Genomic DNA, 17,944 nt, shown 5'->3' on the forward strand with positions numbered 1-17,944 from the left:
TTCGACCAATCGGAGCGGGCTTCAAATGACACACTTCCGTTCAGTTCTGAGGTACTTCGAGGCGTCCATGACTTAACCTGAGTATTCCCATTTAATGCCACGCTATTCTTGTACTGTTATATAAAAAGCATATCATCAATTTGAATATGTTATTTATTGTTGACGGTGGTCTAAACTGGGTGAACACAATGACATTAGTGCTGCAACATGTCAATGCACAATCCAATAATACATAATGTGGGGGGCTTTTCCAATGAGCAGGTGACTTCTATGCTAATGTATAATTTTGAATGCAGCCATTTGCTTATTATTTTGGCAATGGGAATGTAGATCTATTATGATTATAAGGCACTACATTTCCGTAAATAAAACATATACATACATATCCCTTCAGTTGTTTCCGACGAACATGCTTAAAAAAAAAAAAAAAAGAACAAACTGATACAAATTATTATGAGAAAATCCAAAATTTTTAGGTTAATCATAGATTGTCACCAGATTTGAACAGTTATCCCAAACCAGCTTTCAAATTGTTTCCACCAACAACCAAGTCAGTGGGAGTAAAACACAGTGGAGAGTTTTGCCATCTCTTTATTTTCTTTTATTATATTTAGAGCCTTACGGCGCCATTGACAGCATACAGTTAACGGACAATACAAAAACAAAAACTGCTTAGAAAATACTTACCTAGGCCGTTCCTTGTGTGATTTAAAAAAAAAACAAGATCAATTTGTGAACAGCTCTGACATCTAAACTCAAATTTAGGCCCGTTCCGATGACTGTGAGACTCTTTTTTCCAGCTTTGTCCAATCATTTTTACAAGCAGAGTGTGACATCAAACAGGACAACAGCTACTGAACATATTCCTTGATTGACAAAATTAATAAAAGTTGGCATTAGGTATGGGGAAGAAGTCTTAATTTAGACCATATTCCTCAAAACTTGCACATCTACTCATTGCAGTCATTTAATAACAGCATAAGACAAACTAAAGAGCAGTTGCAATCTATGTTTTACAATTGCATGTTAAAGCTGATGAAACTTAAGTCAGTTACAATTTTCATGGTGCAACATTGTCCTTTTAAAACACACAACACTCTTTATCCATTTATAAATAGATCAACAAGTAATGACAGCTGGGCATTCTCTCCACAAGCTGCAATTAGTCCTGTATGCACACTGACAGGAGAAACAAAATCCACTGATCCAAGTACTGAAAGGGGTAGCAGAGCATTCACAATCCTCTCATGCTCACCAAATATACTGTTTTAGGACAAGAGTCTCAGACAAGGTGCCTGTAGGTCTCAGGCTCTATCTGGCTCAGGAAATGCAGATGTGTGACGAATGTGATGGGGAACAAGTTTGTACATCTGTAGGCTCCTTCACAAATAAGAGTCCCATTAATGGTAAATGAGAGATAGAGACAATCATTCAGGGTGAGCGGACTGGAGTGGAAACTGACCATTCAAGCTAGGGTGCTGAAAAAAAAAAAAAACATTAAAAAAAGATGGTGGGGAGAGGCTGGACATGGCTGGGAAACGATATAAGCGTGCTTCCAGTTCAGGCATTCTCACTGGTCTCGACTGTTTGGAATTTGACCAGGTGTTCTGGCTTGTTGCCATTGCTATGGTGCTCCCACATCTGCAGGTAGAGCCTCTCCAGGTCCATTGTGTACTGCTTGGTGTTGAACAGAGGGCTGCAGATTCGCTGCTTCCACACACGTGCTCTGACCATCTTCAGGCTGAACGAGAGAGAGAAAATGTCAGACCTCACGGTTTAGCAAACAGAAAAGAATGTTTTTCAAATTAAGTGAGATCAAAGTCTACTTACTACTCCATGTCAGAGCCCAGTTTGACTGCTATGTCCTCATAGTCCTGACGACTCTGGGCTATTAGCTCAGGGCAGCCGAGACAGTTGAGTTGTGAGGCAGCCACACGGGAGGCAAGGGTCTCACCTTTATAAGAAGAATTTACAATTAAAAAACAGCCTTCGTATGAAATATGTTCCACAGGTAACAGATACACCATCATATTTTCTGCATATTATAGCTAGAATGAATAAAACATAATTATAATGAAACATTATAATGCAAGTTGTAAGCCAGGTTTAAAGTCAGTACCTAAAAGCCTAGTGTGCTCACCTGGCATGGTTACCATAGGTGTTCCAGCCCAGAGAACATCCATGCCTGTGGTGTGACCATTGCACAGAGGAGTGTCTAAGCACACATCAGCCAGCTGGCCCCTTCTCACATGCTCCTCCTTGGGCGCCACGGGAGAGAAGATGATGCGAGAACCAGGCAGACCCATGTTCTGAGCGTACTGCTGGATGTTGGGCTCACCCACAGCGGGGAAGCGAAGAAGCCACAGCACACTGTTGGGCACACGCTTCAGGATCTGCAGCAAGAGAGGAGATTTAAGCATGATTTACAATGCAAACTGTAAAGAAAAAAAGAAATACTTTACTCCTCAAGTGCAGAGTTGAAGGAACACTCAAAGCATTCGTTATAACCATGTCTGTCTAACTTACGTTGGCCCACATTTGAAGAGTGGGAGGATCGATCTTGTAGAGCTGGTTGAAGTTGCAGTAGACGATAGAGTCCTCTGGAAGACCATACTGGGAGCGAGTTGTCACGACGATTGTGCGTGGCACCTCTTCCCCAGTTGCAGCTTTGTTATTAATCTAAAAGGTGGGACAAATCTGTGTTTTTAAAGATGAAGCTGCCTCAGTGTTTTTGTATGACCGGTGACTGTGTGAACTTGTTGATATATATTGCCAAACCAAGGCAGTAGAGCTAATTTTAAACCCAATCCATAGTGCCACCATTTCCCATTATCAGCAATTGAGTGCTACCACCTTAACCCACCCATGAACACATCATACCTGTAAGGACACAGTCTGAGGGATAACCTCATCTGCTGAAAAGATCTGAAAAAGCAGCAAGCTAAATTAAATTGCTGCTCTTGCCTTTGTTTCAGCATTTGTGGACACTTTGTGTCCCATGTTTTACTTCTCATTATTTGCATTTATATTGCTGAGCATGTTCAGGTCAGACGTACCTGTGTGGTGGCCAGGCCATTGCTAACAGTGAAGCCGTTGATTGTGACCTGGATTTGGCCTTGATTGATCATGTTGATGATTGCTTCAGCTGCTGTGTTCATGGGAATCACAGGCATGGACAGAGCTCCGTTTGTGTCCCCAGCAGCTTCCTGGTTGTTGTCACACTTCATCTGGACACAGAAAACGGTTTCAAGTGAACTGCTTCAACTGTATAGTTTGTTTTAGCACATTTAATGATTCTACCAATGAAAATCTGCATCAGCAGATACTGGCCAAGATTTTCTCATTAACATAAACCAAGGGCAGGAAACTGACAAGTTACTGTTTCATTCTGCTTTGTCATTGTGACTGAAAATTAATATCACAACATGAACAAGTAGTCAAACAATGCCATCTAGAGGTCCAAAACTTGTAGTGCCCAACTCACACTAAACTTACTGGTTTGTCAATGCTACGTCAATATACATAAAACATCGACTTGGTTCTCCTAACTCACCTTTATCACTTTGACATCTGGCAGACTGTCCAAGAAGGCCTTTAGATCAATACCATTAAGAACAATGCGGTTGTCAAAGATGTGTCCATTGGACTTGAAGTCAATCACTGCCTTTTTCTGTCAATCAGAGAAGGAAACAAATGTTACAAACACCGTGATTACACTGAAACTCAGATTACTTATTATTAGACATGTGAGGATGGACAAACCTTGAGGTGAGGGAACATATTAGCGTGGTCTCCAATGAAGAAAGTGTTGGGCATGTAGGCGAGTTTCTCAGAATACTGCTCAGCTACCTCCATAGGTGACGTCTCCTTGTCAGTGATGATGTAGTCCATGAAGGGAGCGCCACTGGTTCCTGGGTAACCCAGCCACATAGCCTGTTGAATGAAAAAAGAAAAACAATTATTTGTGCAGTCTTTGATCAGTCTGAACAAACTGAATGTGAGTAAAGATGCAATTATCTTATTGCGCAGGTCTCATCAGGGTACATCTTGGTGTTGATTGATCCTATGTAGAGCTTACCTGAATTGGGGCAGGGCGGAGGGCAAACAGTTCATTTCGGGCTCCTTTGGTGTATCCGTTCATGTTGACCAGAATGTGGATTCCATCCTGGTGAATGCGATCAGCTGCTTTGCCATTGCAAGGGATCTGGAGGAGCAGGGTACCAGTTTCAGTAAAAAGGGTTTTTGTTTTTGACATTACTTAGTCACTTTTGTCTAAATGAAAATCAATGTAGTTAGATGCATATGGTAAAGAGAAATGAAGTAAATGTACAAATACTGTTAACTTTTACCTGTGACAGGTCTGTGAAGTGATGAGCCTCGGCTACTACTTTCACACGGAAGTTGGTACTATCATCAGGGCTGAGTGCGTAGCAGAACACCTTAGGGGAAAAAAAAAATCATAGTTTTAAGTTAAATGTAAAAAATAAATACGCAAGTAAGACTGTAAGACTCACCAAGTTAAATTCATAATTTCTAGAATTTAAATTAAGATCATCTACCTCAAATTTCTCAGGATTGTGCATTCCAGGAATGGACTGCATCAGGTGCGAAGTCGGGTGGTTGCCAAAGTCCGAGCTGACATAGCCAACACGCAGACGTCCACCACTGGCCTTCAGATCCTTTGGATGCTCATAAGCAGGTTTGTGCAGAGCATTGATCTGTGGAATAAGCAACAGTGTAAGAATACAACTAAAAGCAAGACAGCCATTGTAGTTTGACTGAGTTACAATGACTAATGCTGAATCCAAAACTGTCACTAGTTAATCTCAAATCATGTCCAACTTCATATCAAACACCCTTATCCCTGCAAGCAACCCATTCACCACCAGCTGTCATTGCTTCTTCTACAAGGTACAATATAATCAGTATCTCACCCATCCCTTACCTTCCCCATATCCCTGCAGACAGCCATTGCCATCACCAGCCACCTTCCATCCCCCCAAAAAATTAATTAAAGGTTACTTGCTTTGATCAGTGCGTGTACCTTGTCCAGGCAAAGGTTTCCGTGGCGCTCGGCAATGGCCTTGCGAAAGCCGTGAGAGAGCGGGTACAGCATGCTGTGGTGAGGGTGCACTGAAGGCAAGCGGTTCTTATCCAGCTGGTCAGCCACAATGCTCACAAGCTTCTTCATCCGCTCGTCATAATCTGTCCAGTCACACACAATCTGGAAGAGTGATAAAAACAACAGAAGTAAAAGGATGTACTTCTCACACAACAACAACAAAGGCTAAATAACTACTGCTTTTATTGTATCGTAATAGTTGACAAATATATAAGCATTTACAAACCTGCAGGCAATGCGCCAAGTTGCAGTAAGCATCGGGGAAGTCTGGCTTAAGTTTCAAGGCTGTGCGGTAAGATGCAATTGCCTCTGGGATGTTTCCAGAATCCTAATTGTGGAGAGAAACATTAGGATACATAATTAAAAGGGTCATAATTGCAAAACAGTCAGAAATTGAAACATATCAAACACATCTGCCTCAAAAAGAATAGTTTGGTCATTGTCAACTTTGGCCTTATTGTTCTAATATTTGATGTCACAATAGTTTAAAAAAAAAAAAAAAAATCACACATGTCATGTCTCCAGTTTGCCAGTTTAGCATTGCCTTCTATAGCATATAAACAGGTGTGTGTGTTCACTGGAGCATGGATCCAAGCAACATAGAGGCAGGTAAAATCTTAGAGTCACAGTAAGCTGAAATGAAAAACATATGGAAATGATGTCAAAATTATGGATTATCCCTACCTTGTGGATAGAGGCCAAATTGCTGTGAGCATCAGCAAAGGCAGGATTAATCTGGATGGCACGGGTGTAGCACTGAAGTGCTCCTTGTACATCTTGCATTTCCTTCAATGTATTACCCATGTTAGAGTAGGCATCAGCAAATGTGGGGCTGATTCTGGAAATCAAACAGGAAAACCATGTAAACACTATGAATACAAAACCATGTGCTAGAACATTAACAATGTTGTCTTGTAAAAAAAAAAAAGAAAAGAAAAAAAAGGAAAACTATGCAGAGTGTTAACAATTGAGTTAGGAACATTTATTTAAGAGATGTCCAACAAGTGGTGGGATTTCTGAGCAGTGATGTGACATCATGCAAATACAATTAAGTATGCTCAAGTTTTTGCTTGAACTAATATGGCATAACACCACATGATTAGCATTTACAAACCTGATGGCCTCCTTGTAGTGCATGAGGGCCTCCTGGAGTTTTCCCTGCTGCTGCAGGACACTGGCCAGGTTTGAGTGAGCTGCTGCAAACTCGGGGAACACCTGATGAAAAACAAAAAGTGTTATTAAGGAGAACAGTCCAAGAATGCCATGCACATATATACAACAATATTCCCCTATCATACCTGTCAGGGAAATATAAATACCAACAGTACTTTACTCACCTCTAGGGCTTTCCTATAGAGTTGAACTGCCTCCTCGATGTTTCCCTGCTCACGCTTGATATTGGCCAAGTTGTTAAGGGAGTCAGCATGGGTTGGACACAAACGCAAGGCGGTGTTGTAGCACTCTTCTGCTTCAGATACCTGGAAAAGGAAATGGCATTTCTGAAGTTAAATTCAGTAAATGTTCTGCTACTTAATCCTGACAGATATTCAAAACTTGCAGACACACAAGAAGAACTGCCTTACATTGCCTTTCTCCTTCAGGGCATTTGCCAAATTGCAGTAGGCGTCTGGGAAGTGTGGCTGCAATTCAATAGCACGACGGTAAGTGTCAATAGCCAGGTCAATGAGACCTTGCTCATAGTAGACACAGGCCAGGTTTCCATGGACAACTGCATGGTTGGGGCTAAGACTCAGGGCTCTCAGGTATCCAGCCACAGCCCTGAAAACATAAGGAGCAGAAACAAGATCAATATTTTGCTGAGATTTGTATTTCTAATATAACATCTAATATAACATCTTACAAGCCAAGTGTGTTGCACCATTTTTACTATTGAAGCACTTTCTATAATGTTACAAATACTGTATATTGCTGAAAATAAGACTGTTGTTGGCAGCTGAGTTACCCCATGATGGCTGTTTTGTAGCTGCAGTAAATCTGTCCTGCCTAGACAATGTCATGTGAAAACTATGCTGCAAGATCAACACAGGCAAGGAAGTACAGGAACTGACAATGTTCTTGACTCACTCTAAATTCCCTGAGGGGTGTGGAGGGGCGGTGCTTTTAAAGACAAAAGACTTAACATGAATGTCTAAAAGGAGCATTATACTGGATGTCATGATTTACTCACCTGTCAAAGATTCGGGCTTCCTTCAATACGTTCCCTAAATTGATGTAAGCGTCAAGGAAATTTGGGTCCAGAGTCACTGCCTAGAAATTGAAACTAAGTTTAAAAACATGGGGCAACACAAGAATATACCAAGACAGAAAGTAGTAGGATTGAAAATGTTACAAAAACATATGCATGACTGACCTTTTCAAAATGGTGTATGGCCAGCCATATCTCTCCCTGGGCGTTGAACACACAGCCCAGGTTGCTCCAAGCCACTGCAAAGTTGGGCTGAGTCTCAATGGCTTTCAGGTAACAAGCCTTCAGTGGGTTTACAATGAAAAACCACAGGAAAGGAGGAGTAGAGGTAGAATGGGAGAGGTATAGTTTGTAGAGGGGAGGACAAGGGATTGTAAAATAAAAACAAATAGAAGATTGAGAATAAAAGTAAGAAAAAACAAAAAGGGCAGAGAAAGCAAAATTAGTGACTATTCTCCATGATGGCAAAAAGTGAGTCTACAGCATGGGCTCGCGTGCGCACAAGTCTGCCGCGCTAAGCTGCATTGCTTTTTCCTACGCTGCGCAAATCCAACCAACCAACACCCACACGTAGGCCTTCATCCTGCAGTTATGACCACTCTCTCAAGAAATGCAGTGGTTCCCACACACAAATATAGTCTGTTGCCATCTGATTCCATCATCATTGACTAGTTATAACCTAAAGTGCTGAATTAAGATTTATGACAAATATAATCAAATATGTCCACAAATGCTGTTGAGTTTAATCTTATGTGGGCATAATATCTCACAACCTGGGATGCTAGACCATTCGTGCAGGTGATGGTCCCTGTAATGCATGCGCAACAAACGCAAGTGCGCGGTGTGTGTCTATTGCCACCATCACCACAATTCACCATATTATGCTGCTTGCGCGACCTTGCTCTTGGCAAAGGTCATTGTGCTTCGCCGCTGCGCTCGCTGAATGGCCAGATGAGAGAGCTGCAGACCAACAACCCCTGGCAGAACACCTGCCACACCAGACTGGCATACGCTCAGCACCCATAAAGTACCTCAGAATAAAGGGGGAATTGTGGGGACTGAGGGATCAACCAGTGGCTACACTGTGACATTATAACATGGGGCATTTGGAAATAAACAGCCAATAAACATTTGACATAGAATTCAGAAAACTGTCTTACTAGACACAGCAAAATCTGTTTTTGTTTTGTTTGTTTTTTTTTGAAGCCAATTGTGCCTGAGATTTGGGGGCATTTGGGAGCGAGGCTGGTTGTGAGTGGGGAGAGGTCCGCAACAAAGAGGCCAAAGGGAGTGAGGGGGGTGGGGGGGTCGCATGCTTGCGCTTTCCGCCTTTTTGGTAGCTTGGAGGGTATCGCTGCGCAGCCCCTGCGCTACTGCAGACTCACAGCGCACTATCTGCATCATCAGAACGCTGCAACTCCAAATAAAGAAGGAAAAACAAAACAAAATAGGAAAAATAACCAACATGTAAGAGTTAGAGGGTTCTTACTTGTTTTTCACGATTATTGCTTCCAAATCCAAGTTTCTTTTTACTTAATAGAGTTGGGTAATTAGTGTAGCATATTTTAAGAAATGCTTACTGTAATTTGCTTTGTTACTTTTTTCTTATGCTCTTCAAAGGAAGCCACAAGACAGCTCAAGCATAAAGTGAGGTGGTTTTTCTTTTGTTGGCAGTTACAAACCCGTTACCATATTTTTGGACTTTGTCAGAGTGGTGGCCGCAGCTGGCTGGAAGAAGAGGAGAGGACTGAGGCTGCCCTAAGGTTCCTTTCCGCCAGGCACCTACGCAGGAATAGTGTCACCCACCTGAAACCTTCTAAATAACAATATCAGTTGTGGAAAAACCAAAAGAGACAAAATCAGAAAACAAGATCGTTAGTAAAAGTTTTCAAACAATACATTCTTTTTTAAAAATGTGGAAATAAAACAGGTTCTTCCAAATCACAACAAACAAACAAAAACAGACTATTCTTAGTTTCATTCATGCAATGAATATTTCATTTCAAAGAAAACAAAAGGAATGCTTTTGGGGAAACAGGGAGGGAAGAAAGGCTTTGATGTGATCAGTTTATCATTGAATTATAATCAGGCTTCCACCTGTACGTCAATTCAATTTGCATGTCAAACTACAGGAAGGCAGTTACTGGCTTGATCTTGCCCAAATGAACTGATCCCATTTCTTTGGGAATGATATTACATATTTGAAGGAAAAGGGAAAAAGTATTAATCATTGCTTTTCGTTTATTCTTTTAGCATTTTCATGAAATGTTTTTAAAACTTTGATTTCTTTATCCTGGCTTGCTTTCTTGAATCCTGGCCAATGGGGTAGGGAGAAAAGTCTGTGGTTTAATTATTTGTATCTAGAAGCCTCCACAGCTCTGAAATAAAGAGGTCATCGCTGTTGCTGCGCGTGCTTCTGTCTTTCTAACCCAGCATCTGACGCGGGCGGTGGAGTACAGATTGTGAGCTGTCTGCCTGATGCTGCTTGGACCACTTTAAGGCACTTGAAGATAAGCTTCCTTAAACCCCCAGTTTAGCACGCTACTCAATGGCAGTGGATATCAAAAAAGATAACCAGCTGGGTGAAATTTCTATAATCAACCATATATAAAAGAAAAATCTGATGCATGTGTGCATGAGCACCCGTTTAGCGTAGTGGTGTAATGGTCAGGAAGACAGCTCTAAGCGCGCACTCCACCAATCCTCAGCGAGCGCGCGGGGGGTGGAGCGACAGAGCAGGGGAGCTTGTGACTCCCTGACGCTCCTCCCCACTCCTTTACCCCCCTCTAGCACGAAATAAGATGGCCTGTAACCAGTTGGACAACTCCACATCTCCAGATTTGACCCAACCCAGGGAGCCCCCCTGTAATTCAGACAAGTTTTACAGTGACAAATGGACACGTAACAAAAAAAACCCATACTGGCAGCAACTGTACTGACAGCAAACTGAGACAAAACACTTGTCATTGGGCACTTGATAAAACAACATTGGAGTATAGTGGTTAGGTTAGAAACCATCTTATCTTTTGCACTGCAAAGTTAAACTAGCTTCTCATCAGTTCAGGTATTCTTCAAAGACCGAGCCAGCATTTTCCCTCCAAAATCAACTACATGAAAATGCATGAGCCAAGGTTCAAAAATGACAATATAGATCCACCATCTCAATTACAAAACTCCAGCCTTTCTTCCTGAAAGGGGAGGGGCTGACCTTTGGTAAAAGGTCAGGGTAAAGCAATGGACACTGGGACTAAAAGTGATAAGAGTGGGGACAAATGTAATGTGTATACTATTCTGAAAAACAAAATACATGGAGCTGTCTAAAAAGTAATCAACAGAAAGTGTGTGTTCTATGATAATAAAAAAATATAATAAAATACAGAGAAGTTAGTTGCCTCATATGGGTGTTGACTAGTCCAGTCCAATATTTCCAAAGGTTTTTAGTAAGTTAGGGGTAAAAAGCTCACTGTACCTCTGAGAAATTAAAAAAAAAAACTACCATTTTCTGTCCTTCAGTTTGCCAAGGGGATTGAAGGGAGAGGACTCCAAGTGGCTTAAAAATGTCAAAAGGAAAATGGGATAACATCTATGGCCTTAGTGAGGGAAACTAAAGACAAAAATTATGGACAAGAAGAAAAAAAAAATCTACAACAAAAAACACAAACAACACAGCTATACAAAAGCCAACCCGCTGTAACGTACCTTGGCCTCTTCCAAACGTCCAAGAGCTTTAAGCAAGTTTCCCAGGTCACTACGCACGCAATAAAGATCCTGCCGGGGAGGGAGAGATCATTTTATAGCCACAATCAACCACCAATTAATGTGTTGACTCCAAATATGTTTCTATTTTAGTAGATAAGAGTTATCTGGCGATGTAAAGATTTAACATATGACATGTCACTTACAGGGTTATACTGTAACGCAGACACATAAGCCTGCACTGCTCCCTCCATGTCCCCCGCAGCCACCAGAGCTGCTGCCAAGTTGATGTATCCGTCAATAAAATCTGGCTTCAGTCTCAGAGCATGGCGATAATGCTCTATGGCCTCTTGCAGTTGCCCACGCTCCTTGTACACATTCCCCAGGTTGGAGTAGGCCTCAGCCAACATTGGGTTCTGTTTGATGGCCAAGGTGCTGAAATGAGCAGACCTGTAGAACCAGAACAAGTACAGGATGGTTACAAAGGGAGTGGCTGGCAGTGTCGGCTCGATGCATTGTGTGGAGGAAGCAGCAACAAAGTGCAAGTGTTTACAAGGAGAAACTTACGTTAAAGCATTTAAACAGCATATCCTAATAAATATCCTTAAAATGTTGAAAACATGAATGCATGACACGCAGCACAACACACATTTGACTGACATCCAAACTTAGTGAATCCATCAGTTAATGTCTGTTATGCAAAATAATGATCATGCTGGCAGTATACTCCAAATAAAGACAGGTGGTGCATCTACAATGAATTAGCACCATATTCAGCTTTTATAATCATAAAGTCATACGTTGACTAGAAACCACTGAATAGTTTTACTTGTCATTACAGGATATCAAGTACGTTTCAGCTTATTTTCAGCCTGATTTCTGTTAGTTCTGTATTTGACAGCAGAATGACAAAATATTAAATTCTAACTACTTTGGAGTATACTGCTGACACTGGATACATTAAAGAAACAGAAAATGGCAATCAAGATATTTACCAAACCTTCACCATGGTACCTGCAAAGCAAAGGTATGCCCACCAACTAAACAGTGTTATAAATTGAGGGGACAGCACAAGACCATTGTAAGCCAAGCGATAGGATTTCCAGAGGATAGATCAGTTGTTGCATTTCACTCCCCAAGACCAGCTGTGCACTTTGAAAGTCACAGATGACCAATTATTCTCTGCCACTTCCACGCCACATGCTCAGTGTGCGTTGAGTCAGCCCCCCCACACCTCACCTGTCGAGTCTTCGGCACTGGAAGTGGATGGAGGACAGGAGCAGCAGCACGCCTGTGTTATCAGGCTCCTGCCTCCACAACTGCATGCAGTGGCGCTCAGCTGCCTCAAAGTCCCCTGACTGATACTCCCGGTGCGCCAGCTCAGCCAACCCTTGGAAGGAAAGCATACGTTTTGTCGGTTCTGGAGCACCAACACAGCCCAAGGAGGGGGGAAACAACATGTTAGAGGTGATGGAAGAAATTAAAGCAGACAAATGAAAACAGAAAATAAAGGAGATGAAGATAATGCTGTCAATGACAAACAATGGATAACAATTTGAACTCAACAGGAAACAAGGCAATGGGTAAAATCAAGGGAACACTGAGATCAAGTGTTGACATATACGGAGGAATTTTGCATTTCGATTTTAAATCTTGTGGTCACGATTTGATTAAAAATCAAATCTCTGTTCAGTTTCATGTATGATAAATGTAAGCTTGTATTGAATTAGAATTTTTTGGCAGAGGACTGCCAATAATGTATAAAATTGACAGTAGTTCTTATTCTTTATTTGAGAATGTTTCAGTGCACTATGTCGCTGTAAGGACTTTACAAAAGTTCAAGATGATTTAATTAAGTTTTGCAAAGTTGCAGCGAGTGTGTTTGTTCTTGTATTTAGTGAGATTTGAACTAGGGTTTCTGCTAACAAAGTAGAAAATTGTGATACAAAATTGGGAGAAGATGATAATGCATGAGATGAGAAATTTTTTTTTTTTTTTTTTTTTTTTTTGGGGGGGGGGGGGGTCCACGTTTCAATGTCATACAGCTTTTAACAGTCTAAGGTGATTATTTATCTATTTATCTAATCTACTGTATTGGTATCACATTTATCGCCATCTTTAATTTTCATACTACCATATGACTATCAATGCGGGTGAAACGATTAATATCAGATAGTGTCACTTGAGCTCAGCTTGTTCAGGGTGTGGCATAAACAGGATAAAGCCACAAACAAATCATGCACGGTGTACAGAGGGAGTGGAGGAAGTTTAATGGTTAGGGGACATTCCGACTCGCATACACACACCTGCAAATCGATGCCATAATGAGAACGCAGTAGATCTGGTTCATCCATCCATGAAAATTACGTAACACTTCTTGTATATATACAGAATGGATAGTGTATAGATAGAGAATGGATATATAGATAAAATGGATAGCAATCATTAACCTTGAGAACCCGCACCAATGATGATATCTACACGACCTGCTGAAGCAACGGGGCGTTTTACGGCCCTCGTTTTCTCAGTGGCCATGACCAATATTAGCTCAGAACAATCATCCGAACCTACATGTGTTGGTGACACGATGCTTTTAATAGAGGAAGCCATTTTCTGACGTTAACAAAATACAACGGAGTCTGAGTGCCGTTCGGGCTACGTAATGGCTAACAGCTAACGAACGATAATGCAAATAGTTTTTAAAGTAGCTCCCTTACGAAAACGTCACACACCTGAAATAGGTTCAGGAATTTTGTTAATAAAATATTTATTTTGCCCATAGTCGTCAAATGTACACTCACGAGCTATTATTTTAGGAGACCAATTCGTTACGAATCGACGCTGCTACAAATTATGCTAATACTGCGTTACCATGCTTGTTACTCGTATGTAATATGATATATTAGGGTAATAAATTGGGCTTATTTTGCCGTTGTCGTCGTGTTCAATTATCCCACGCCAAAATTAATTGTTTTCCTAATTTTACTATGCTTTACTTGCTAGCCGCTAACGCTGTAACGGAAGACGGGGTCGTCTTCTCGGCTAGCGATGCTATCTGTCATGGCTAACGTTAGTGAAATAGAAGCAACCAACCTGTGCTGTCAGCCACGTTTCCCACTGAGCTCGCCATCTCCTCGGTCTTCGTGTCTTGCACGGTGGTCGTCAATGTGTCTTCTTGCAAATGACAGTTTAAGAGAAAAATGTGGGCTGTCGTCTTTGTCGGCTGCGGCCAGCAAGCACGTTGCCAGGCAGACTATGTAGCTCACTAGCTAACCTGATCTTTGATTTTCCGCACCTTGTACAGCGGTTAATGTTGATCTTGCAGCGGTTAGCATGTAGTTTGACAATAAGTAATCATCAAACCTCGTTGCAATACCTAACTTTTACTAGTATAAACTGTGAAAATATTTTTGCGGTTCACGCTGATTCCTTCCTCACAACAAAGCAGCTATGGAACATGAAATGGCGAAATGGTTGGAACTCATTTTTGAGAGAAACTAGTTCCGCACATCGCCATTACGATGAAACGTGTGTGAAATTGCAATAACTGCCGTATTAGTAAAATAACAATTCAGAAGATATGAGCTTGAAGTAGTGTTTACTAACCGTGTGTTATAAGTTTCACCCACGAAAAATAAACCTGTTACAAATGATTCTGCGCGGAAGGACACATTGGTGCAGTGGGACGGAGTGCAAATCCAGAAAATAATGACAGCACCAGTTCTTCAAGTATTAATGAGAAAAGATTTCCGTTGATTTCAATATGGGCATGACATCTAAATATGCCTGACGTGCCAAAGTCTTCAGTCTGTAAGGTAACAGATTAATACAGGATAGTCATATGATGTAATGATTATTGGTCAAAGTATTCTGATATGCAGGCTTACATGGAAGATCTTGCATTTAGTGCACTGCATATTCAAGTTAGAAAATGCTACACACTTGTACACCGTACAGTACACAATTGTACACAGTAAAGTGATTATGAATTACTTCACATTTTGTTTCACATTTTGACAACAGTACGGCCAAACAAATGCAGAAAGGCAGTTTTGTGGTGGTGGTTCATTAATCCTGCTTTAAGAAACAGCACAACGCAAAAATTCAGAACTGTAGTACTGACAATCAACAAGGCAAACAGACTGTAGTTAATACTGTTCATTGTGTTCTTTGGCTTAACAAATTGTGTTATTCCTGTGTCCAGGACTGTACAGTATTTTGAAATAAATTGTCTCCAAATTTAAAAGCAAAAATTCCTAACGCTACCTATGTAGAGGAGCCTTATCATTGCATAACAGTTTTGTTGATCTTAATTTAAATGAATGTATGGGATACAAAATCTGTCAGATATTAATTAAGAAGTGAATGTACTGTATGTGGGCTGCTGTGCAGATAGTTGAAATATTCATAATCACCAACAGGGGGCAACATATTTCAAAGAAAGTTTTCTGGAGCCCTGCTATTATACATGCATGCTTTAACCAACATGTTTCCTTATATTTTTTTATTTCTGCAGGTCCCACATATATAATATTTACCTGTATGTATTTGGCAATAAGATCCCCTGACTTGTGATATAATATGATGTTTTCATACAACTATTAAATCGTTGTTACACATTTCCCACCACTGAGAGAACCCCCTTCTTCAGTTTATTAATAAAACCTATAAACCTTTTGGGCAGCATCTCAGTTTTATTACAAACCTCAGTCAACATTACTTTGAAACCTGAATTATAGGCAACACAGGGTCTCATTTTATTGTCTTACTACACACACAGTATTTTTTCAGTTCACGTTTAACACGTCAGTTTCAAGGTTGTGGCCCGTGAAGTGATCAGGCAGTCATTAACGTGCCATTCTGCCTTGAAGATGTTGAAAAGGGGGCTACTGCTTGCTGCACCCCAGTTTTTCCCATAGTGCCTCTATGGGAAAACAGTTGACATCATTGCCCATGTTGGCTTTGCTCTGTGTGCTCAAAGCATGCATAGGGTGCAGGGTTTGTGTACTCTTCCACACGTTCACTCTCCCTTGCTCTCACTCTTCACACTGCTTAGCGGGCCACTTGTGCACAGAAATGATGTCATGGGCACTGTGTGTCCATGGCGATTGCATCTGACATGCTTTATCTTTGTGCACGCTACAGTCACTAGGAAGGCAGTCAGGGTGAACACATCTTCCCTTGCCTAAAGGGTGGGTGACAACTCTCGACAATAGACCCTGCTTTCACATAGGCTATTTTAGGAAGCACGTGAGAGCAAGAGGTTCATTGACTCTCAGGTCAATTTAGACTGGTTGCTATTAAAATCTCAGCACAGCCTGGAGATATTGGGAGCTTGTTGTGCTGTTTAATTGCCAGGCCAGGATATTCTGCAACCAAATGAGTGGCCTAAATTATTTCAGCCCATTTATTTCAGGATAAGATCCAAACCAAGCTGATGACCCACATTATCTGCAGTGTTTTGGAATGCTTTCCTAGATACTTGAATAGGGTTGCTTTGGGATACAGAGGGAGTTATTTGTTCATTAGTTAGATATTTTTGCTCCATTTGGTGACTCATAACTTCGTGTCTTACCGTGCATGAGCTCAGACAAGCATATTTTTACTGTAATGGATGAATGTTCTCTTGCTCACTCACATCTGGAACAGCTATCATGGTCAAATATCTCAGTACACATCTACAGTTTCAGGCTTACTGATCAATGAGTTCACAACTGTTACTCCAGCCCAGCAGGGAAGCTAATAAAGCTATTTATTTCATTTTCTGGATGAAAGTCGACACAAAAATCTGTTTAAACTGCCAAAAAGTAGAAATTCATGAAGATGCTGAATTTCACTTTATGCTGCTGACTTGGTCAGACCAGACTGATGATGATAACTGAACCAGTTGCACAGAGTGCCACATAGAATTACATCTTTATAAATAAATATTCTGCAAGATAGAATGTTTACAACCAATCCTGTAGCTGCTAGACTTGTCTCCATGGTTATAACTTGCATGGAAAGAGAGAGCCAGTATATGCCTTCTTAATTCATTAGCTGCCTTCACAGTGATAAGGGGAAGGAACAAATGGCTACACTTATAAGATTGCTAGAAAATGAGAGGAAAGTTCAAATTAAATCAATGGCAGAGAAGTAGACAACCATAATTTCTGCATGAGTGCACCACTTTATTGCTTTGCCAGATGGCCCTGGAGCAACAGACATATTTGTCACTATAAGCTTCCTCTCTGTAAGACAGACAGAAAAAAAAGACAGAACAAAGGCATTTCCTCAAGAGTGACTTTGCCGTTGTAACACAAGCCAGAATACCTGCTGTGAGTGTTGACACACTAACACACTGAGACAAAGCTGAGTCACTTTTAAAAAGCACAAAGCTTTAAAATCATTGTGATTTAGGTTATTACAGCCCCTATTTCATCAGGGTTACGTCTTCAAATAATTGAAGTGTGCTCCCAATAACTGCAGCTCTGTGGAAAACACTTGGACTTCAAGCTGCCAGCTAGGTTAATCATCAGGTACTGGTAGTTTGATTCATGCTCCTGGCCTTTGTCAGGTGCAGACTGATGTTTTATAGCCACACATTTTGTGGTTGGAAGTTGTGTCTGAACAACACAACTATGCAGAAAAATGCACTGCTGTAAACTGTTTGTTTCTGTTTGAAGTCACGTTTAATACTCACCTTTTCAGGGGTATTAACTTAAAAGTTATTCAGCACAGGTGGAAAAATACAGATCCGTTTTAGGTTACTTTCACATTAATCTAAGTTATTGAGTGCAGATGGGGGAAAACACAAACACCAAATTATTATCATTTGTCATCGTTCAAGTCACATGACAATGCTTTGAAGTACTTTTATATTGCATTAGGTTACTTTACACTTTAACCCTGCCTTTCCATGTCTATCACAATGTCAGAGA

General features: G+C 40.9%; 1 protein-coding gene across 11 annotated transcripts; it reads right to left on the reverse strand.

Moving 5' to 3' along the window:
- Positions 1-575: 575 nt before the first annotated feature.
- Positions 576-14,490, reverse strand: ogt.1 (O-linked N-acetylglucosamine (GlcNAc) transferase, tandem duplicate 1). 11 transcript variants are annotated; one of them, XM_018675671.2, is made up of 22 exons: positions 14,118-14,490; positions 12,264-12,414; positions 11,231-11,474; positions 11,028-11,096; positions 7,494-7,610; positions 7,311-7,390; positions 6,706-6,901; positions 6,460-6,600; positions 6,237-6,337; positions 5,807-5,960; positions 5,349-5,450; positions 5,045-5,224; positions 4,560-4,718; positions 4,350-4,439; positions 4,079-4,204; positions 3,763-3,933; positions 3,554-3,670; positions 3,057-3,227; positions 2,527-2,679; positions 2,120-2,393; positions 1,831-1,954; positions 576-1,741 (listed from the first exon to the last, which is right to left on the reverse strand). In XM_018675671.2, the coding sequence occupies exons 1-22, from the start codon at positions 14,152-14,154 to the stop codon at positions 1,561-1,563; spliced, it is 3,138 nt and encodes a 1,045-aa protein (XP_018531187.1). In that variant the 5' UTR covers positions 14,155-14,490; the 3' UTR covers positions 576-1,560. The 11 variants fall into 11 exon arrangements, with proteins under 11 accessions (XP_018531187.1, XP_018531183.1, XP_018531184.1 ...); XM_018675667.2 differs by having other exon boundaries at positions 5,027-5,224; positions 6,460-6,621; XM_018675668.2 differs by having other exon boundaries at positions 12,264-12,444.
- Between the last annotated feature and the right edge of the window lie 3,454 nt (positions 14,491-17,944).

Source organism: Lates calcarifer, linkage group LG8, assembly GCF_001640805.2.
Source record: "Lates calcarifer isolate ASB-BC8 linkage group LG8, TLL_Latcal_v3, whole genome shotgun sequence".
Classification (NCBI taxonomy): Eukaryota; Metazoa; Chordata; class Actinopteri; family Centropomidae; genus Lates; species Lates calcarifer.